Source organism: Eleutherodactylus coqui, chromosome 1, assembly GCF_035609145.1.
Source record: "Eleutherodactylus coqui strain aEleCoq1 chromosome 1, aEleCoq1.hap1, whole genome shotgun sequence".
NCBI classification, from domain to species: domain Eukaryota; kingdom Metazoa; phylum Chordata; class Amphibia; order Anura; family Eleutherodactylidae; genus Eleutherodactylus; species Eleutherodactylus coqui.
The window spans coordinates 198,764,396-198,788,621 of record NC_089837.1 but is presented as its reverse complement, the minus strand read 5'-3'; the positions used below and the strand labels follow the sequence as shown (position 1 = coordinate 198,788,621).

The 24,226-nt window shown below is 42.1% G+C and overlaps 1 protein-coding gene across 1 annotated transcript in view; it reads left to right on the top strand.

The window, feature by feature from the left end:
- LOC136629200 (adenylosuccinate synthetase isozyme 2) overlaps positions 1–18,204 on the top strand; it is a 38,144-nt gene extending 19,940 nt beyond the window's left edge. Inside the window, exons 5-13 of the mRNA XM_066605378.1 lie at positions 47–113; positions 4,534–4,641; positions 5,060–5,141; positions 9,216–9,342; positions 11,533–11,687; positions 12,640–12,764; positions 14,338–14,435; positions 15,637–15,786; positions 17,413–18,204. Of these exons, the coding sequence (XP_066461475.1) occupies positions 47–113; positions 4,534–4,641; positions 5,060–5,141; positions 9,216–9,342; positions 11,533–11,687; positions 12,640–12,764; positions 14,338–14,435; positions 15,637–15,786; positions 17,413–17,465 (965 nt within the window). The 3' untranslated portion in view covers positions 17,466–18,204. The remainder of the gene's footprint in view (positions 1–46; positions 114–4,533; positions 4,642–5,059; positions 5,142–9,215; positions 9,343–11,532; positions 11,688–12,639; positions 12,765–14,337; positions 14,436–15,636; positions 15,787–17,412) is intronic.
- Positions 18,205–24,226: the final 6,022 nt, after the last annotated feature.

Genomic DNA, 24,226 nt, shown 5'->3' with positions numbered 1-24,226 from the left:
TGCATTCTCTTGAAGTAACTTTTCTTATTTTATATATGTATTTAAGTTTTTGACTTTCACCAAGCTGCTGATGGTATCCAAGAACAAGAGAGACAAGAACAAGCTGGAAAGAAGTATGCACACTACCCAACAGTTTGTCATTATATGTCGATACTTATTTATTGCTGATGGTAATTCTTTGTCACAGTAGACTGCTTTATATTACAAGAATGGGATGATTCGATTTTGAAAAGGCAAAATAAATGCTGTAACTTCATTTGTGTATGGGGCAAACCTAGCGCAAAGTATTGTAATCTATATTTGTTTTACCCATAATCTGTCACCATGTTTATTCTGCCCTGCCCTGTCTGAGGGCATAAATCTAGTGACTAAGACTCTTGACACAAGGCCAGGTCCCTTTTGATTTCACTGGTCAACAAATTTTAAAAAAGTCATGTTACTGAAATAAAATTTGTCATTTCTTATCAATGTTTATGTGCGCAACACGAATGACAGTCAAAATGCAACATTGGCGCTTTTTTTTGTGTAGTCTGCAATAATTGTTTACATCATGAAATGCTTGCCAAAAGTAATAGGCCTCTGGTTAATGCCTGTAAAAAATCAAGTCTTGGACTACGTCTTAGATTTCTTTGCCTGTCTCTTGTACAGCTGTTCGGGAGCATTGAGTGTCCAGCAGTAGTCAGCCAGCATGGTAGTGGACCCTGGTATCTTTGTTCCATAGTTGCCATATCTTGATGAAAACATTTGCCATGTTCACCAGTACCACGGTTGTCTGGAAAGAAATCCAGATGGGAAGGAAGGAAGTGGATCATTAGAGACATACTGCAGCCAAGTTTCTGATACTGCATCAGCATGTCTTCTTCCTTGTAGTTTTATGCCCTAACGTTCCCAAGAAAGTTTGTAGACACTAGGAGAAAAGCATTCCATGCATGTTTCACATCACCCTGCAGCAGGTTGTTGAACCGGTCATCTTTTGAAGAGCTCTCGAATCTGAGGACCCTCAAAAACTCCCTCTTTAGGACTTAGTCACACGGGCGCCGATGCGCCCGTGTGACTGAGCGCTTACTGCAGGAAGAAGACGGCCGTGCTTCAGGACAGACGACTCCCCGAAGGGCTGAAGAAAGAACACATGACCGGCAATGAAGCCGGTCACATGTTCTTTCTTCCGGCGCTGCAGAGAGATGTCCGTCCTGAAGTGCGGCCGTCTGCTACCTGCAGTAACACGGGCACCGATCTTTGCTTCGCAGAGTCGAGGAAATTTTTCATGAAGGTATCAGAAAGCTTGGGAAATCCGGTCCATGGCTTTCACAAAGTTTTTCATTAAACCTAGCTTGATGTAAAGGGGTGGTAGCAGGATTTTGTGAGCCTCGACCAGAGCTGGGTGCTGGATATTCTCTCAAACTGCTACATTTTGTCTGCGAGTCCATTCCTTCCGCAAGTAGTGCAAGTCCCTTGCTCGGTTATCCCACTCACATAAGAAACACACGGATTTTGTATATCCTTGCTGCAACTACCTTCAAATCACCACAGAGGTGCCAGCTCTACTTGTTATACTCAATGGAATTCAGTAGCTGCTTTACGTTATCGTAACTGTGAGGATGTTACAGTCCTACTGGATAAAGTTATACGGTGAAACACAGAAAATGAACCATATGAAATATCTTCCAAACGAGAGCCAATAAAAAAATTTCATGTTCGTGTTCAGCACACCAAGATACTACAGATTAGGACCATTTCAGTGTTTCATGAGAACTACTGCAACTAGCAATGCTTCTGTACTCCAATCCCAGCTGTTTTACCATGCTAGATGCTGCAGTCGATGCTGACCTCAGCGTTTAAGTGGTTCGGGATCATTGATGCCAAACCTTTTAGAGACCGAGTTCCCAAACTGCAACCCAAAACCCACTTATTTACTGCAAAGTGCCAACACGTCAGGGGGCGGGGTTTATCACAACGTACTATTTTACCCCTGTTCTAAAAAGGACAGGGCCGCTTCAAAATAGACCAGGTGCAGATTTTGACTGCTTTTTGGATGCGGAAATACTGCAGAACGTCCTCCGTGGAAATTTCTGTGGAAAATTCTGCAGCATTTTTATATCCAAAAAGCAGTCAAAATCTGCACCCTGTCTATTTTGAAACAGCCCTGCCCATTTCCACCACATGTAAACATACCCCAGCGATAAGTAACCCCACAGCGGCCCCCGAGACCCACATACTTACCCCTTCCTCTGCCTGATCAGCGCTGATCGCAGCTGCACACTGACGTCGGTGTGCTGCCTGACACCTCCCCTCTGCTCTCGCGGAACCAAGTAGAAGGAGGATCCCGGCTGCACACTGACGTCACAGTGTACGCAGATAGCAGCGCTGCTAAGTGAATGGCGGCAGGGGAGCCGCGGCCCCTGCCGGTATTCACTGTTGTGGTGAGCGTCCGACGGCGACGCGTGCCAGCAGGGAGGGCTCTGCGTGCCGCCGGTTCACCATTAGACTCCCTGTGATCATTGCTATAACAGCCAGACCCTTAATATTGGCCTCAGAGTCTACAGACGTTCACTAGGCGCTGCTGGAGACTGGGTCTAATGAGCAGGTCTAATACATAGCAATACAAAAGTAGCGGTAGATTTGTATGAATGATCAATTTTAATTGAAATTGAAGTCCACCCTAATGGGAACTAAAGAGTGTGTGTGGGGGGAACCATTTCTCTCTTCCCTATTAAGAAAAAAAAAAGAATACAAATTAACAGGTATTGTGCGAGGTCACGTGTATGGTTGTCTTTGGGTTAAAAATGCCATCTTTCTTATCCCATCTCGCACCAAATAAAGACTCAATAAAAGGCAATCGTCAAAAGGTTGTGTGAACCACAGAATGGTACCCATAAATGTCATCAGTGGGTGTTTGAATGTGGTAACACAACTTGTTATAAACAATAGGAATGGTTTTTTCTTTTTTAATTCGAAGTAGTAAAAGGTATCTAGATTAGGTATTGCCTTAATCTTGTTAACCTGCACAATTAATGGGGTTTTCCGGATTTTTAAAACTTTTGGCCTATTCTCAGGTTGGTGGGGGTCCAACTGCTGATTAGCTGACTGCGCTGTTTACATTTATCTGGCAAGTTGGCAAAATCCTTAGCAAAGAATTGACATTCTACTAATTTTAAAAATCTACAGGCTGTACTAATTCCGCTGCGGATTTCACGTGTATTTATTCCACACCAATTAGTTTCAGAATTGTTCTTTTTTTAATTTTTAAATATCAATGTGTGGGCCAAAAATTGTACGATTGAAGTCTACAGCTCACCCTGAAGAACCCTCACAAACCCCCAAAAATCAGGGATGTAGAGTTGGTAAGCCAAACATCTGCCTCCTCAGACTCCAAATTTAACAACTCAAACCAATTTATATATTTTTTTTAAGTGGTTTTTGGTTTAGAGCATATAAGCTTTGGGCTGCCTCTCCACGGGCGTAGCAGTATCCTGTGGCAGATCTTTGTCGCGGAAGCCACCGCCGGAGAGCAGGAGACAGCTGACTGTTCTCCGCACTGAGCCTATCTGACAGATAGCTCACCGCGGAAAATTTCGGCATATCGCAGCATGCTGCATTTTGGATCCCGCGAGCGGATAAGCGCTATGATTCTCTGCTCGTGGAAGCCGCGGATGTGCTTTTCATAGTAACTCCATGGAAAGCTTAGACAGCGTGATTTGCTGGCGATTTATCACCGGCGCAATCACGCCCGTGGACATGCAGCCTAAGGCTGGGTTCCCACTGAGCGTAATTGCCACTGAATTTCCGCCCATGGCTTTTTATGCTGGGATAAAGCGGCAAAGTGGACGAGATTTGCAAAAATCTCATCCACATACTGCGCCCAAGCCGCATGGAATTCAAAGCCGCGGCATGTCAATTCTTTCCCCGTTTCCGCTGTGGCTGCTCTCCTCTCTGTGGCTAGAGATAGCGAAGCTGCTCCAAAATCAGCGGCAAAAGGCCGTGGGTTTTAAAGCTACATTTCTCCCATGGAAATGTTGTGGTATTTCCGTGCAGTCATTCGCAGAATTTCCGTCCTGTGTGACAACAGCCTTACTGTTGCTGACCTGTACAATAAAGTTAGCATGTAACTTTTACCTCTTAGTGAATGCCATACAAGTGAAATTGGATTTTTTCCCCCATTATACCCCACTTTATAATATAATATATATTTTTTTAAGGTAGCAATGAATGGAAAAATCCTATGTCTACTTGTTCTATGGCTGTGTCAATAGAGGAATAAGAAGGTATAGCTTTTAGAATGTGGGGTTGAGAAAATGTCAGTAAAAATAAATGGCTGTGAGAGCAAGGAGTTAAAGGGTGTAAGTCTGATGGTATGGAATTAGTAAAATATATATCTTGTGTTTTTACACATTTCACCTTTGCACCTCTTTGTATAATAATAGCAGCTCTTACCTGGAGCATTCCTTTTATTTTCTGTAATGTTAGCAAATTTACTTTATTTTTGAGCAAAAGCTTTAAAAGTGCTTTTTATATATTTTCTTCTCCCCATTACAGTTTGGGCACCACAAAGAAGGGAATTGGACCAGTGTATTCTTCCAAAGCTGCAAGAAGTGGCCTTAGAATGTGTGATCTCGTTTCCGATTTTAGTGAATTTTCTAAGAGGTTTGTACTACTGTAATGTTTAAATATCCATGGCTCAACAAAACCTATTGAAACAGCACCATGTGTTTCTTTAGAAGGGTGCCTATGTCACTTAGCTGTATCCTGGAAGTAAACTAAGGAACAGCAGACATTACTACAAAAGTCCAAATAAGCCAGCGTGCGCACCCTTTTTAGGTAGAGGTACTTCAAAAGGCTGGTACTAAACTGAATTGAAGATGCTACCTTACATCTCTCTGTCCTCTTATTCTTTAAAAATCATAAATTACCGCTGTCTGCATGCCCCCCTCTATGAACCATGTTGAACAGATGCTAGAAAGTGCTTATCTTGCTCTGGTCTTATATGGCTGCTCATCACTTCAGCACTTTAATGGTTCAACACTTCCAGCCTTTGTTAATGAAAAGTGTTGTTTTTCCTTAGATTTGAAGTTCTGGCTAAACAGTATAAATCGATGTACCCTTCACTAGAAATCAACATTGAAGGAGAACTTAACAAGCTCAAGGTATTTCAGTTCTACCTAGAATTGTCTCTGTGATTTGTATTTCTAACTGAACTACACGGCATATGTTAAACCAAAACACATACTGGACAAACGCAAATTGGGTCCATAACATAAGAATTGCTACAGGCAGGTTATCTTCTACATTATGAAGCATCATGAAAAGCTATGACAGGTCTTGTTAATATAACTCTAAGGCCGAATTCACATGAGCGGATTTGTGCACACAATGCACAGGACATAAAACCCACTTTTTTCAATTGATTCATTCACGTGAGCTTTTTGTTCCATCGCATTTCGCAGCATGTTCTATTTTCCTGCCCATTTGCACGGGGAAAGAACATTTTGAAGTCATGGAAATTGGCCATTTCAAATCATGCATATTTTTTTTTACGTGCAAATACACAACGCCTATTTCTCAAAAATGCGGCGCAAATACGCATGGTCTCATGTGAATCCAGCTTAAGGGTGATATCACATTTGCGATGGAGCCACGGTAACCGCATGCAGATTACACAATTTGCCCATTCTGCGATTTCCAATTGCAACTACATGTGCAGGGTGGCGATTGGCAGTAATCTTCATGCAGTTGCTGTGGCTTAGCTGCAAACTTGTTATAACATCCCGAAAAGGACGGAATGATGAACCTTCAAGCCTATTTAACCCTTCAGATAACTCTTCAAAATAAGCTGTTGTGTATGTACACGAGGAATAGCATTATTTCCGGCCATTATAGATCTTGTGTCCTGCATTTTTAGCAGTTTTTGGTTCCTATGCGGACTCCATATCTATGAAGTTTGTCCTGATCTGATTGGTGGGGAACAGCTGCTATAATGTCTCCCACTCACTGCACCTAGAGAAGAGGAGATCGTGCTCCCCTATAGCTACCTCTCATATATACATTTTGTAAAAATAAAAATGAGGCACCTAGATGTTGTAACTGCATGCCGAGTTTTTCAAAACATCTCGGGCAAATATGCCAATTGTTAGCGTTGTGGAGTGATTAGATGAACGGTCTTGCCACCTGAGGCCCTAAGAGCGGTTTTAGCGCTTTTGACTTATAAAAAGGCTCTCGCAGGCTACCTTTTGCTTGTATAGAGCTTGTTGACCAGTAGATGCCTCTACGATACAGTCAAAGAGATTTTGCCCATTTAACAGTTTGAGAAGGGACGCACTATTGGCATGTGAGATGCTAGATGGTCGTATTGACTAATTGCCAGACGAGGGCCGTTCTGACCAGACTGTTAAGAGGTGTTGAGACCAGGGATTTTTTTTTCCCTCTAGCTATGTCTGAAAAAGGGTGTGGCTTTATGGGAAAAGACACATGACTTGAGAAGCAGCGGGAGCATGGTCATGTGACTGACGTCCTTTTTTAGACCAGACGAGTGAGACCCAATATCCACAGGGGGATTTTAACTATAACATGCGCGCGTGGCTCCTGTGTGAGAGATCCGCACCTCTTGCTGCCCATAGGGATGCCTTAGCATCCGCATAGCAAGTAAAAGCATACATATGTGTTTTCTTTTTCCCTCGTCGTGCGGATCGCGTGTGCGAGAGGAAATTGCAGCATCCTCCACTTTCCTGCGGATCCCGCAGGGATGGCACACCCGCAGCTGTCACTGTGGACATGCCGCGGGAAAGCGGGACATTCAAAAACAAAAAAGAAAGCACTGCACATATGCTGGGCACGTCGCCGGACGCATTCGCTGTGCTAAAGAAAGATGATCCAGCCGACACAGGAGACCCACAATGGACCCGGAGAGGTAAGAAAATGTCTTTTCCTCTCCATGTCCACAGGTACACCCGGGTAATGCTGCGGGATCTAGCAGTGAAATCTGTGTGTGCAAGTGGACATGAGGCCTTAGTGACGTCATTGCTAACTCATGCTAACAGTTTAGACAGGCAGATCGTTGAGAATCATTCACATTAACAAGCGAAACGGGCCATAAATGAAAAGTAAAGTTTGCGCTTTACTTTTATCTCGTTTTCTCTGTTCTTTGAACAATAATTATGTGTAAACGCACCTCAGTTTCTCTTCACACCATGCTGTTCAACCTAGTGTCTGCACCATGCCTGCCTTGTCTTCTGTGCAGAAAGCCACAAAGGGACATGACCGTAATGATCAATATGTGAGAGAGGTTTCATTGGATTCTGTTTCAGTTACTTTTCATGTCAGCCTTTTAAACTAGATAGAAAAGTACTTGTCTTGTTAAAGACTAATGCCTTCAACTTTTTTTCCTACTGTTTTCTTAGTGGTGGTGCTTTAAAATATTTTTTTAGGACTAGATGGGACTTTCTGACCAAAAAAAAAAGCATGACTCTCCCATCAAGTTCAATGGGAGTGAAGCCGGCGCTCTCACTTCCTGCAGTGACTGCTGATGACTATGTCCAGCACCTGCAGTGACATGGAGTGGCGGACCCTGTCCAACTACTCATGGCCTACCCTGAGAATAGGTCATCATTTTAAATAGCTTGGAATAACCCTTTTAATTAACCGATACAAGAGGTTTTAATAGAAAATTATCCTAGCATGGCTTTTCTACTTGGGTATGCAGCTACATTGCTAAGGAAAGTCCATCTCGTGCTACAGTACACGCTGTACCTGACTAGAGCTACTGATGAGGGTGGATGCTTCTCCTCAGCATGCCTGTACTCTGCAATGCTATTCTTGGCATATGAGTGTACATCCATGCATAGTTACTTTGTTTGCCCTGCAGTTTTAGCTTCTGCCCAGTGGCTGATCAGAAGAAGCAATTGTGGAGGCAAATGAAGGAATTCTAGATGGATGGATGAGTCAGTACTAATACAAAACGTAGCGTTAATTACAGTATTTGCCTAAATAAATCCATATTCATTACTAGCTGCTTTTGTCTATTTCTAAAAAAAAACAAAACAACTTTGGTGATGTATTGAAATGAATGAGCTGTAGTGGACATCGAAATGTGGATACTTTTTATTTACTAATGAATTGAGCCTCGATTTCCTTATTTTTCTCTTAATGTTGGGAGTGCAGAGGGTTTGTTGTTGAAATGAATGAGCTGCTGTATACATCTGTGTGCCAGAGTACAGGCATGCTAAGAGGTGTCCTGTCTTCAGTAGCTCCATGCAGCTGAAGATGGATTTTCCTTAGCAACGGTCATCAGCTGCAAAGCGGAGTAGGACAGACACAGCCGGGCTAGAGCAGCTTTCTATTAAAGGCATCTGGCGGTATTGCTTAATGAAATTGAAAAAAATGCTAAATTCACCTTTTGGATTTAAAAACCGAATTGAAAGTGGTTACTTTTATCTATTTATTTTTTAAATATATGAATAAGGGCTAATTCCCACGGGCGGATTTCCACTGCGTATTACGCGTTGCCTGCAACTATTAGGTTCTATTTTGCCGCGGGCGTGCGCACGGATGGCTTCCATTGCAGTCAATGGAAGCCGTCCGTCAAGCTATCTTCTGCTGTAGCACAGTGGAAGATAGCGTGAAAACACTTCCCCGCCTACCACCATGTGGGCGTGTCACATGACGCGGCCGGTGCGTCACATGACACTGCCGGCGTGTAATGCGCTCCGGAGCATCATGCGGGACGTCGGGTGGCGGATCTGGAGGTAAGTATGGGGTCTCTGGGGGGGGGGGCCGTGACGGACTCCGCTGCGGAATTCCGCCTGCGGAGCCCGTCACGGCCGTGTGTCTAGGCCTAAGGTTCTGTGTGCACTTCATCTTTTCCCCTATCTCCATTTTCCCTACTTATGAGCTAAAGGTATAGCTTTGTAGTACTCAACATTTGCATACATTTCAATACAAAGTTTACAATGGGAGTCAAAAGTGCAAAGCGCAGTCGACTATGCTTTTCAGTACAGTGAGGAAAAAGGTATGCCAACACTTACTGCCTGAACATGTGCTAAAAAGACATTCTTGGCATATGTTGGGTTTAATTAAAACTTATGACTATTTATTGTTTACACAGAATATACAGTAGATATGGGGATTTACGAGCCAAAACAAGAATTAACAGCCATGGAGATGACACTGGGTTGAGGAAATAGAATGAGATAAAAGTTGCATTTATTTATTTTTTCTCTTTAAAGGGCTATGCTGAGAAAGTTAGACCTATGGTGAAGGATGGTGTTTACTTCATACATGAAGCTCTTCACGGCACTCCAAAGAAGATTTTAGTAGAGGGCGCAAATGCAGCACTCCTGGATATTGACTTTGGTTAGTGGTTTTTAGTTTTTCTTTTGTTACAGCCGAATTCCAAGCTTCTCATTGGTTTGCTTTTTTTTGAACACTTTTTATGATGTGATGTAATGCTCAAAATTTCTTCTCCATTTTGAGATACAGTTGCGCTTGGCACTTCTTCACATCGGCATTCAGGGCTTCCGTCTTCCTGTTCTATTCGGGGAGCAGCCAAACTGCACCTGCTGGCTGAACGGTTCTGACGGCCGCTCACCATTGTAGTCATTACCAGCCGGGGGTGCCGCAGCTCCCCACTGGTAATCACACTGACAGCGCTGATCCCGGCGCACACTCTGACGTCAGTGTGCAGTCAGGATCCTCCTCCCCTGAGTCCCCTGCTCCTCAGTTCTGCAGGAGAGGACTCCGGGAGGAAGCGTGCTGGGCGCATACACTGATGTCAGTGTGCACCTGGGCGCATATTAACTTTTTCTTCTCCATTTCTGCCCTAATCACTAAATAGGTTGCTGACATTGTGAATCAGCCAACAACCAATCAGGTTGCTGGAATTGATGATTAGGGTAGAAGTGGGGAAGAAAAAGTTAATATGCCACCCGGGCTCAGCACGAGCAGAGGAGGAGCGGTGCTGATAGCAAGGAGGAGGTAAGTATATGGGTTGGGGGGGGTTAATGGTGACTGCTGGGGGGGGGGGTTAATGGTGACTGCTGGGGGGGGGGGTTAATGGTGACTGCTGGGGGGGGTTAATGGTGACTGCTGGGGGGGGTTAATGGTGACTGCTGGGGGGGGGGGTTAATGGTGACTGCTGGGGGGTGTTAATGGTGACTGCTGGGGGGGGGTTAATGGTGACTGCTGGGGGGGGGGGTTAATGGTGACTGCTGGGGGGGGGGGTTAATGGTGACTGCTGGGGGGGGTTAATGGTGACTGCTGGGGGGGGTTAATGGTGACTGCTGGGGGGGGTTAATGGTGACTGCTGGGGGGGTTAATGGTGACTGCTGGGGGGGGTTAATGGTAAGTGCTGGGGGGGGGTTAATGGTGACTTCTGGGGGGGGGTTAATGGTGACTGCTGGGGGGGTTAATGGTGGCTGCTGGGCGAAGGGGGTTAATGGTGGCTGCTGGGGGGAGAGGGTTAATGGTGGCTACTGGGGGGGGTTAATGGTGGCTGCTGAGGGAGGGGGGGTTAATGGTGGCTGCTGAGGGGGGGGGTTAATGGTGGCTGCTGAGGGGGGGGGTTAATGGTGGCTGCTGAGGGGGGGGGTTAATGGTGGCTGCTGAGGGGGGGGTTAATGGTGGCTGCTGAGGGGGGGGGGTTAATGGTGGCTGCTGAGGGGGGGTTAATGGTGGCTGCTGGGGGGGGGGCTTAATGGTGGCTGCTGAGGGGGGGTTTAATGGTGGCTGCTGAGGGGGGGGGTTTAATGGTGGCTGCTGAAGGGGGGGTTAGTGATGGCTGCTGAGGGGGGGGTTAGTGGTGGCTGCTGGGGGGGGTAGTGGTGGCTGCTGAGGGGGGGGGGTTAGTGGTGGCTGCTGGGGGTGTGGGGGTTAGTGGTGGCTGCTGAGGGGGGGTTAGTGGTGGCTGCTGGGGGTGTGGGGGTTAGTGGTGGCTGCTGAGGGGAGGGTTAGTGGTGGCTGCTGGGGGGGTGGGGGTTAGTGGTGGCTGCTGAGGGGGTTAATGTTACTACTGAGGCCACTGTGGGGGTCACTCTTAGGGCTCGTTCACACGGGCGTCATCATATTTCGGTCGCTCAAATACTCTGCATATTTGTGCAATCGAATATCTCTTATGCCTGCATATTTGGGCACGCAAAAAAAGAATGCAGATGGGCCCACTGAAATGGTGCGCAAATATATAGTGAATACATAGGTTTCCTGTGCATTCACCACGTATTTGCGCGCCCCATTTACTTCAATGGCCTATTGGGTTGTGCAGTACGCAACAAAATAGGTCATGCTGTGTGAAAATATACATCATGTGAATGAACTGATTGAAATCAATGGCTTCTATTCACTGTATATTATGTACGCAAATACGCTTGTGTGAACAAGCCCTTACTATACTGTCTTACAATCGGCCCTTTGAAGGTCACCATAAGCCTGATGGCCCTCGGTGAAAATATGTTTGACACCCCTGCATTAAAAAATGCATTTTCTACCATATAATGTTGAGGTTTAAATATATAATGTAACTTTGTTACACTTTTTTGTTCCATTTTATAGGCACTTATCCATTTGTGACCTCTTCAAATTGCACAGTTGGAGGAGTTTGTACAGGCCTTGGCATTCCACCACAGAGTATTGGGGATGTCTATGGAGTGGTTAAAGCGTACACTACTCGAGTTGGTATTGGTGCCTTTCCGACTGAGCAAAATAATGTAAGTGGTCATTTGTATATATTGGTCAATATAATTACATATATGCATGTGTACAGCTCATTCATTTCATTCAACCATCAATTAGGTAAGTGCATATTTTGCAAATTGTTCACTAATGAGCTTTGATTTCCTTTTTTAAAGGGCACTAACTTTTCAACCAACTGTTATGTCCATCTAATAGCCTGTGTGTATAGAGCTTTATATAAATCTATACTCTGTATATTTGCATTGCCCACAGCCAACCGGAGAGACATATAATGACTACAACATTAATTGGGTTAAATAAAACATCAGGAGAGGCAGAGATGGTGTACACACTGACTGCAGGTCTGAGAGCAGGGAAGCTGACCCTGTGAAGATAGCCCCTGCCCCATAGCTAAGAAAAACATCCTAACATTCTAGTTCCTAGATATATAATCTGAATGCCTAAGGACAAGCCGTAAATTGCAGAGGGGTAGCACTCTAGTCTTTACTTAGAGGTAAAACAAAAACCTTTTTAATGAAGGTGTATCACAAAATAAACAACTTTATGCTCATCTTGTAGCCTGTATGTCAAAGTTGCTCTTGGCGCTTGTTCACATCAGCAGAAGTTGTCTGATAAAAGGAAATGTAAAAGGACACTAAAGGCCCATTTAGATGCAATGATCATCGCTCAAAATTTAAGTGTTGCAATTGAGCAATAATCGTTACGTGTAAACGCGCGCCAATCATGTACTTTTCGTTAGTCACTCGTTCTTCGTTGTCTTTCAGTCCACTTAAAATCCATATTCATCACAAACTGGCCTCTCCTTCATTTTTGAAAAATTGGCAATTTGAGTAGTGTATTGAAATTAATGAGCTATAGTGTAAGTGTGTGTCAGATTACTCCCTTTACAAATGAGAAAACTGAAATTGATATTTTTGTGAAGGAACAAGAAATTTTAAACTACAGATTTTCCATTTTTCTTTATAGGATATTGGAGATATGCTCCAAACCCGAGGTCATGAGTTTGGAGTTACCACTGGAAGGCGGAGAAGATGTGGATGGTTGGATCTGATTTTGCTCAGATTTGCCCACATGATCAATGGATTTACAGCGTGAGTTTAAAAAAAAATAATCCAGCACCCATAAAAATATGACTATTACTAAGTCATAAGAATCCCTTTAGAGGAAAAATCACACAAGCAGTGTACCTGGTGACGCATTTCAAACTTCTGGTCAGCTCTTAGTCATTAGTACAGAGGTACAAGTACACAATGAAATCATATGTAAACTACAGACAACAGATTATGTCACATGATTAGGAATGTAAAAGCAATGAAACATGGAAATAAAAAACACGTACAAAGGGGTTAAATTACAACATTGTAATGTAAAGAGATATCTAATGTTTGGTTAAGACCTTTTTGGAATGAAAGTCTGAAGGAAGAAAATCCCCCAAATTTCTCTATTCATTAACTTGCACTGATCACCACTTCTATCTGGAGGGTTAACTCTTTCAGTCCCGCAGACCTGGACGGTTGCATAATTGCCATTATGAATATGATACCGTTCGTACAATTTATTTATTTATTTTTTTATTAGCATGAGGGATATCTGAGATGTGACACATTATATGAGCCTTCAAACTACACATCTTGCAATTAATTTATCGAAGCCTGCATACAGTACAAGAGATCAGAAAAACTATATATGTAGTATTGCTCTATATATAATAATACTAGCTTAATAGTGTAATTTTTGCTAGTAAAATAAGAAACTTCAAAGCTGTTTTGTAAAAGTGTACAAGCATCTGAAACTTTGTACATGGAAAAAAAAAACAAGAAAAACAGGCACCAGTACCGGGTTTTATTAAAAGCAAATAAACTCACCTGCAGCGGTCCGTGTGGATCTTCCTTCCGTCGCGGCCGGATCTTCTTTCTTCGGACCGGCGGATGTGCTCGGCACGTCGGCTGCGTGCCGCGCGCATGCGCCGGGCCGAAGAAAGAAGTTTCCGGCCGCGAAGGAAGGAAGACCTGCATCGCCCGGAGCAGGTGAGTTTAATTCAGGCACGGGTCTCCCGCGGATCCGGACAGCTTCCATAGGCTTCAATAGAAGCCTGTGGGAGCCGTCCCCACGGAAGACCCGCGCCTGAATAGAGCATGTCTGGATTTTTTCCTGCACGCGGGACCTGCACCTGCAGGGAAAAATGACATGCGCAGGTATTTAATACCTGCGGGTGTCTAATGTATCCCTATGGGGCGCGGATCCGCGTGCGGGAAAAACGCTGCGGATTTAAAATCCGAATTTGCCCGTGGACATGAGGCCTTAAAGTCCCCATAGGGAACATGACCTTGTGATTGTATGGTATTACATTATACTGCGAGAGTGATCAAATCACAAAAGAAAACAAACGCTATATAACTTTTGTATCGGATTAATCGTAGTGACCGATAGAATAAAGTTATGGCAAATTTGCTGCAGTGCGTACACCATAGAAGCAAGACCTTCAGAATTTCTCTGTTATATTCTTTTATGTGCTACACAAATCTGTGTATCCGGGTTTGTACGCAGGAGAGCTGGGCTTTCCTTGTGAGTTTGTATAAAATGTATATTATGAAACCTACAGATTTGAAAAAAATGACATGACTGTTCAAATAACTCTAAATAAATGTTTTTTTTCTTACATAGGTTGGCACTCACAAAACTTGACATTTTGGATGTCTTTTCGGAAATTAAAGTAGGTGTTTCCTACAAACTAGATGGTGTAAAGATACCTCACTTTCCAGGTAAGTGTGGCATTTTGCACATAAAATGACTACAGGGTAGAAATAAACCCGCTTTGTCCAAGTGTTCATGGTTCAGGCGTGTTGTATGTAAAGCTGACCTGAACTAGTAGTGAGTGTTCTCTTTCAAGTTCCCAAGCTGTTTCTCCAGTTTAGCCCAGGATTCCACAGTAAGGGCATATTCACATAAGCGATATTCTTGTGCAAGTTTTGTGCGATGCACACAACCCGCGCAGATATGAAGTCTAACTTATTCACACGAGCAACTCCTTCCTCCTTCATTTTAACTATTGGAACAAGAAGTGCTGTTTTTCACGCTCCTAAACATCACATGTACCGCGACACAATGTGTTTTTAAAGCCAAAATACATCACAATCACTTAAAAATCAAAGGTTTACGAGTGTAATATTAGTCTGAATTTCTTAGACTACCGGTAATATTGCACTTGCACCCGCCTTTTTTTTTTAGACACAATGTATGTCCCTAAAAAGCTTTATGGGGAGGTTGCAACTGCTAGTCTTTTGTTTCTTGACTTGTGCTTGCAAAAATGCAAATACTTGGCATGATGAATGTAAATTTTATCAAGAAATGTTAGATCTGTGTGCAATCACTTTAAGGCCAGTATCACATGAGCATATTGTAGGCACATTTATGCGCTTATAATATGGGTGAGTGTTCCAGCCTCGTCTCCAGTCTGCTGACCTGAATTCGCAGCATGATGGAGATCTATGATGCTCTGTTCTATTCAGGAGACCTGCGGTTGGTCTGAGATGCTTGTGTATAATAAAGGCGCATAACTGCAGCCATAATATGCTTGTGTGGAATTGGCCTAAGTATGCTGTGCACTTGACTGTTCTGTACTACCGCTTTCCTTTTATAAATAGATATACCGTGCAGTATATTGATGATATCCCATAAGTTATTCTGCACTCATTCGAATTCCATTAACCCAGCTTCACATCCAATAGGATTTGCATAAAAAATGTCAGTTCTATGAAATGAATGTCTTGCCATATATGTTGTACTAACTAGCCATATCACTGTATTAACTGCAAAACTTTTAAAAAGTTCAGTTTATGATGGAAAACCTCATTCAGAAAAATGACAGCAGGTGACATGTATACGATCAATACGTTCAGGGTCCATTTAACTTGGTATAGAAAATGGTTTTGTAACCTTTTTCTGATGTGCAACCCTTTACAGCAAATCAAGAAGTGTTAAATCGAGTTGAGGTTGAATACAAAACACTCCCCGGATGGAATAGTGACACTTCTACTGCCAGAACATTTGACGACCTGCCTGAGAATGCTAAGAGATATGTTCATTTCGTAGAAGAATCCCTTGGCATTCCAAGTAAGTGAACGGATTACGGGCAGCCTACTTTGAGTTATCTGATGATTGTTGTGGATTGTGTATAAACTTTATAACTAACCTTTCATCCTCAATCTGAAACTTCAAACTATCATTTATGGTCTTACATTTTATCTGTTTACTTACTGTTTAGTTTCTTCGCCTATAGTGTTCATTCATGAAGTAAAATGTAAATGGCCATTACATTTAAGTTAAAGGCTGCGTTCACATTTAGCTTATTTCTGTCATTTTACCCTTTCAGTTGATTTCACATTAAAGAGGGGTAATCAGCAAATCAGCTATATGTCAACACATCATAAGGTTTACATGTGGTGGATTTGCTGTGAATTTCACCCCTTCAATTGAATTTAAATCAAAGGGGTGCAATCCACGCAGTCTACACTAAATGGTGCAGCTTTTAATGTGGAATCTCCAACAAAGCAAATTGACTACAAGTGAAAAATACAACCTGTAACTACTGTAAGGAGAATCTTTTACAGTAATCGTCACTAACTGCTGAGGTCTGTGGCTACCCATACATGTTTTTAAGTATGATGGTTCCAATTTAAACTTTCATGTAGCTTGCATAAACAAGCTTCAGTGACCTGTCAGAAGAATTGCGCTTTGCATGTTTGACTTTTTAAAGCTGAAAGAAAAAAAAAGCCATAACAATGCATCCTGGGACAAATCTTTTGTCTCTGGTCAGATTAAAGGGGTTATACCACAATTGCTAGTTATCTACTATCCACCAGTTATCCACCACCAAAGGATAGGGGATAACTTGCTGATTGGAGGGGGTCTCACTGCCGTGGCCCCTGCCAGTCTCGACAATGGGACTACCGTATCTTGCTCTCCTATTATTGCTGGGGTCGCTTCTTGCCCGCCAGTGAACTCGCTGTGAATGGAGTACTGGCCGACCTTGCACATTCAGTCAACGCTCCATTCATTTCTATAGGAATGACAAAAATACCCAAGTGGGTGCTGTTCAGGTATGTCCACAGTCCCATTAAAAGTGAATGGAGTGCTTGCATGACCAGCGCTCCATTCAGTCTCCACAGTAACTCCGCAGTTAGGAGGACGGGGTCCTCCGTTCTTGAGATCAGCAGGGGTCTCAATGGGGAGACCCCCACCAATCAGCAAGTTATTCTATCCTACGGCTTGGGAATAGCATGCAGTTGTGGTAAAACTTCTTTCTAAGTCTAGCAAAGTTCTTGAATTTCTTAAAGTATGCACTATTTTTTTTATTTTTTAAATAATGAATTCCATTTATGTATAAATTTATATTGCTGTATAAAGCTACACTCGTTGTAATACTGTAGAAAATATTGAAATGCATGGAGTGATTGTTAAAGGTGTATTCTAGGCAAAACCTTTTATCAACGCTTGGCTTTTTCATTCAGTGTGGAGAGGCACATGCTTGATTGTAGCTCCATTCAAGCTCCTCATAACTGGCTGGGGTGGTGTGGCCTAAGAGATAGAGAGGAGGTGGGGCTGAGCAGTTGGACCCTCATTGATCTAGTATTTATCACCCATCTAGTGGATGGGTAATAAAAGCTTTTGGCTATAATACACCTTTTTTAAATCCTGTTTTTGTTTTTTTTTAAATTTTTTTTTCTTTTTTCTTTGCAGTTAAGTGGATCGGAGTTGGGAAATCTAGAGAATCGATGATTCAATGTTTCTGAGAAAATGCATGTTGCTTCTCTATGGACTTCATTTTACAATCATAGATTTTGACTTGAACAATGGAGATGTAAAGGAATGGCCATGGGGTGGGGAAATAAAGCTAATACATCTTTTTCTGCAACTATATAATTGGGATATTAAATATTATTGTACTTAAGAGTACTTTTTTCTGTGTCAGTTCTGTTTGAATTGTTCTTGAAATGTAAAATATATCATTCAAGCTGGAATGTGGATTTATAGATTTTAATTTTTTCTTTAAAGGAACACAATCTAGAGATTAAATATAAACAGAAGAAAATCTCTGCTTTAACATGTGTACGATATGCAGTTCTTGATATAGTTTTATAGATATGTTACTGATAATACTTTTGCCAACTTTTGATGTTTCATTTTTGCCTGTCAGATGACTAAAGTGGCAAGGTTTAGTAAAGTAGAGCCACATTGCATTCCTTGTCTCCTATTGCAGATGGAGCATTGGTTGAAGGCCATTTCTTCACTACTTTAGCCACTTTCGTTAAAGAGAACCAGTCAGCAGATTAAACCCCCTAATCTGTTATCGGGGTCACTGTTTTACAAAGAAGCACGTTTCATTTGTAACCTAGCTGTGTACATTTGATTGCAAGCTTTAAGACCTCATTGGCAGCATACACAGCCCATACAGTTAATATGGAGACATCAAGAGACACCATAGTCCCTTGTAAGGATTTGGGTCCAGCATATTAAAGAGCATTTATCTTGGCTTTTGTCCTTGTCTGAGTTGGAGTCTTCTTTGGTGAAATCTTAATTGGCTCCAAAATGGTTCCTGTTCCTCATAAATAGGTTTGGCTTTTTTGTAATCCGAATCATGAACCTAGTATTTGTCTTTAAGCTTGAGTGCTGTGGTAGAAACCATCACGGCCCCTTCCACTTTCATGATAGGGCTGTCTTTGGTTTGTGGTTCTTTACACTCACTCTCCAGCTTGTAGTCCATTTCAATCCATGGTCACTGAATTGTGTTCTGATGGTTAGGCTCCATTAATGGTGCATTCACATGGACTATTTTCACGTGCTATCTAACATTGCGATTGCTTTCTATTGTTCACATGATCAAAAAAAAATTTTTTCTCGCTGATCGATGGTCAGAGTTTCATAAATCGCTGCATGTCCTATTTTTGGGCGATTTTCTGTTTCAGGATCGTCAAGTAATTCCTATGCCAGGAAGAAGACAAAATCGCATTGCACTCGTATGTAGATGCAATTTTCATTCAAGTGTGTTGTGTTTTTCTATTTTTCCAATTGAAACATGCAATTTTTCTTGCAAACCAGATCACACTCGCAGGAGAAATCGCAGGTTTGGGAGTGCGATATTGGTCTGAGTTTCTTGGACCGATATCGCACTCACCAATGCACTTTTAAAAGTGGAAGAGAAAGCACTGGCAAGCTTAGATGCCAATCCATCATAGCATATTTGTAATTGCTATGGAGTCCAGAAAGTCATTAATGTCTTTTCTGATGACCAGCTGGTACAACGCTCCCCCCAGAATCCCAGCTCAGCATGTATCAATCCATAAAGTACCAGACTTCATACTATTCCACTGCATTGGATTGCACTTGAAGGGCATTTATTGACTACCATACTCCAACCAAGTATTTACATTTATGTACAGATTAGAGAATTCATCTGGCAGGATATTCCACTAGATGGCAGAAATAAGAAAAAAAACTTTGTCGTTAAGGCTGGAAATAGCTTTAGGTTCCACATTGGGCTGCAGGATACTTGTGCTCAACACCAGAGCATATATCTGATGGGTTCAGGAGCTGAGATAGCATTTTAAGGTGGAACACATTCACAGCGTCCCAGGCTGGAATCCAGTTAACAAAAACAGCAGAACTAACAGGCATAGTAGTCTGAATGTTAAGCCTGTAACTCAATTAAAATACTTTAATACAAAACTATAAAAAAATCTAATAATTCACAAATCTAAATACTGTATAATCATTAAAGGGCCACTCCAGCTAAAACACACTTTTCGATCTGCAGTCCACTTCATACCATGCAGCCCTTGTTTGTTGCTTATCAGCCACCACCTTCATAGTAAGAATTTTTCTTTTCACTGTCAGACATTCCCATGCATCCGCATAGCATTAGCTTAGGGGCTACACACATTCTCTCTGCAGCGATTGACTGTTTAATCATTACCTTCTATACTCAAAAAGTCGTTTTTGTGCAAAACTCTTCATGGAGCTACATCTCAGGCAGATATGCAAATGATTAGAGAGGTTGCAAGACCATTTGTCTAATCATGCCACAAGAGGCCCTAAAAGTGGTTCCACCCTTGACCTAGAAAAAGCCTCTCGTAGGCTACCTGTGTGTGGTAGACCTTTTTTTCTGCTTGTGTAGATCCTGTTGACCACTAGACACGCCTCTGACACAATCAGAGATTTTGCATAGATAACTGTTTGAGAATGGGTGCAGCAGTAGAATGCGAGGAACTGGATGGCTGTATCAACGAATTGGCCATTCTGACCTGATTGTTAAGAGGTGTTGGGACTAGTGAATGTGTGAGGGCACACGAGGCCACTGAGCTCTGGGCACCCTGGCTAGACCACCAGTAGAGAGGATCATCCGCCAAGCATGAGAAGCCCCAACTGTTTAGCCCTTCGTCATCCAGACAAAGGTTGCACCATCATTACAGGTATCTTTGTCTGTTAGAACAATTTCCAGGTGCTTGGCTGAAGGAGATTTGTTCTCGTAGTCCCCATTACATCTAGTGCCTTTGAAACCCACCCACCATTGTCTCTGCAGTGGTGTCCTAAATGACAAAAGTGGACTGCTTTGGAGTGGTACTAGGTTGTCTTCAGTGAGGATTTCGGGTTTAGTTTGGGCACTGATGATGGCCATGTTTGTGTCTAGAGACCTACGGGTGAACACTTAAATCCTGCCTTTGCTGTGGAGCTGTACACTTCCCCCTGCTGGTGTGATGGTATGGGGCAATGACATATGAAAGTTGGTCACCCTTAGTAGTGGTCTGAGGGACAGTGACAGCTCAGCAATATTTTCAGGACATCCTGCAGCCACATGTGTTCCTCTCATGGTGGCTTCCAAGAGGAATTTTCCTGCAGGATAATGCTCAGCCGCATACAACACGGGAATGCCTCCACAACGTTGTCACACTTCCATGGCCTGATCAGTCACCAGACATGTTGCCAGGAGAACATGTATGGAACCCTCTAGGACACCAACTTTGAGTTTGACAGCCTATGAGTTTGCATGACATAGAGGCTCAGTTACAGTAAATGTGGACCGAGAAAGCGCAGGATACCATACAGAACCTGTATGCCTCCATGGCCGCCCATATCACATCTTGCATCCAAGCTAAAGGTGGCCTAACAGGGTTATAGAGCCTTCCTTTAGGTGTCTATTTTTCTGCAATAAATTTTTTTCTTTGATAAATGATTACAATATCTGGGTAAATGTTACAACTGCACATATACATTTTTTCATTTGGTTCAGACAACTCCTAGGTGTTTTTTTTTTTTTTTGACAAGGAGTTCACATTAAAAAAAGCTACAGACCAGAAGTATAGTCAGGAGGGTGAGCTGTGATTTTCTCTATTATAACTGTGTGACAGGAACTGTGAACAGTAACTGACAGGATATTCTGTGTCTACGTCCAGACCGTTTCTGTGATAGAATTCATGCATCAGACAAACTGAGTAATTGACTAGAAACTTTGTGCACAAACTCGAGTAGGTCTGAGCTGGTCATAACTGAGATCACATGACTAGCTGAGAAGAAAGTTTCAGATAGAAATGCGAAATATTGAAGTAGCTTACCACAGTGAAAAGTCAAGTGCTCAATATGTAGTATATGTACACACATACCCTGTTTCCTCCCAAAATGGACAGTGTCTTATATTAATTTTTGCTCCAAAAGATTTCACTTTTTTACAAGTATAGCTGCCTGGACACTATTTAAATTGCCATTTTAATTAACTGTAACTTGGACTTAATTTTGGAGCAGGGCTTATATTTCAAGCATTCTCGAAAAGCCTGAAAAATAGAGATGAGCGAACGTACTCGTTAAGGGCGATTTCGCAATCGAGCATCGCTATTTTCGAGTACCTGACTACTCGGGTGAAAAGATTCGGGGGGCGCCGGGGTGAGCGAGGAGTTGCAGAGGGGAGTAGGGGGGGGAAAGAGAGAGAGAGAGCTCCCCCCTGTTCCCCACTGCTACCCCCTGCTCCACCACGCCTCCCCCCGAATCTTTTCACCCTAGTAGCCAGGTACTCAAAAATAGCGATGCTCGATTATGAAATCGCCCTAAACGAGTACGTTCGCTTATCTCTACTGAAAAACCATTCTGCATCCTCAAAAATCCTGGAAAATCATGCTAGGTCTTATCTTTGGGGAAGGTCTTATTTTCAGGGAAACAGGGTATAGTGTCATAAATATATGACACTCCTGACTTCTGACTTACCATCTCAATTCTTCTGCTTTTAATATATCAAAATAGTAAACCCCACAATAAAAATGCATTTGCTTAAAACCAGTGCAATTTAAAACCACCTAATGCTGGACACAATAAAAATAAACCCATAGGGGCCCTTGCGATATTTATATTACATAGCCTAATGTGCAGTATTCTTCCCATATCCACTCAATGTGGAGTACACTTTTATAGCAATATTATCGCAGTCCACAACAATCCCATGTCCTCACACTATAGATCCGGTAAATGTTGCAATAGTTGTTATATAACTGCAAAATTCCAACTTGATACTAGAGGTTTATAGTACTTATTTAGTAAATATTCAGATACATTCCCTGATGTTAAAAATCAACAGAGGAGGAGCGGAAGTATTACAGATAAGTTCTATATAGAGAAAACGTAAGTGTGTGCGTGTTCTCTACTGTATTGGTTTCTTAACCCATTAAGGACCAGTCACAGTAAATATACGGCACCTGATCCTGGGCTTTAAAACCCAGCCAATAGTAAAATTACGGTGGGGCTTTAAGCCTCCTGCTTCTGCAATCAATAAGAGGAAAGACTGGTTATCAGCTGTTAGTGAGGAGAAAGCAGAAGGGTTGTTTAACCCCTTCTGCCTTTTCCTTCTCGGAGTACACAGTGCCCAATGAGCACTGTGTACTCAAAAGTAAAAGTGTAACTTTTACTACGGGAGTCTGGGGGTCATGTGACCACTGGGGTTCCCTGTTACAGCAGAGCTGGAGGGTCATACTACCCTGGCCAGCTCTGCCAGTGACTAATATCACTACAGGGGTTGTTTTCCCCTGTAACTAGGGCTCCTATGGATGCCCCAGCTACACTGGGAAAGTGTCAACTAAAAAAAAAAAATTAATGTCCCCCAGAGGTCTTATATGACATCATGGGGGACATAGATAGTAAAAAACATAATTACATACACAAATAATACAAAATTACAGAATAAAACAACAATATATACATAAGAAAAAAATATAACACACAGCTGACGCCAACCAAAACCGTCACCGTATGCGCCCTGTAAACCAAAACCATACATATTCTATATCAAAATGTCCAAAACAAATAGAGGAGCTCGACCCCATACTTTATTTTAGCATAACTATACTAAATAAAAAAAAATAACTATAAATGTTAAAAAAAATTATTTTTTTTAGCATTTTACCCCCAATAAAACTAAAAATCGGAAAAAGAAACTCAGTGAAAAAGATATTTTAAAAATCGCCCTATATGTCACGGAACAAAAAAAAGCAGCAAAAATAATTTTGGTAGCTAAAAGAAACAAAATACGGCAGTAAAACTGCCACATGGGTAAAATCCCTAAAAAGTGTCTGGTCCTTAAGGTACAAAACAGCTTGGTCCATAAGGGATTAAATATGTGATTTGGGATTAGGGGAATTGCTGGGTGTATCTTTCCCCATTTTTTTTTGCATTTCTTTGTGTTTTTATATCAAGTCATAGTAATATTTTAGTTTATATATTGTGCCATATTGTCTAGAGATTATAAACATTGTACTGAGGGGTTATATTGCTAAACCTTGTTTTTTTTAAAAAGCACAAGTAGCCTCCTTGTGGGTTTTGGGCTCCATGGCTCTATAGGTGATTAGTTAGGGGTGAGGTTACCCATTCAGGCAGTAATAAATTGCATCAGTGGAACTCCCTGTGTCATTCTAAAGCAGAGGATGAACAGAAGTATTAGATAAGTGCTATATATTGCAGACAAGTGAGTGTGTGAGCTGTATTGTAAATGTGCTGCTTCTTAAGTTTATGACTTTGAAGAATCACTTCTATTTACTGCTTATCTATTTGAATTTTTGTACATACAGTCAAACCTCTACTTTCGTCGCCTTCTTCTTTCGCCGGTTTCCAATTTCGCCTATTCTTCAGTGCAGAATTGCGCCTAGTCAGGAATATTTTGCGCTTTATCAATGAGGGACCCCGCTCAGACAGCATGCAGTCTTTATTCATCGATGAGAGACAACTAAGATACAGCTTACAATTACTGCACAGGAAGTTGTCTGAATATCACAAAATGCAACAATCTTTTATAGCACAAATGGATACAGTCACAATGTATGTAACAGAAAGTATACATTATTGCAAAATACATTTAAGTGTCATTGTCACAAGACCAGAAGTAGAGCAGAAGTAAAATGTATCTTCAGACAGAAGTCTGAGTTAAACATCTTAAATCAGCAGTTTTTTAAGCATAGCAGTAATTTTGGGGATTTCACAATAATACATTTTATTAGACTAAATAGATTTTATAAAAGCATAT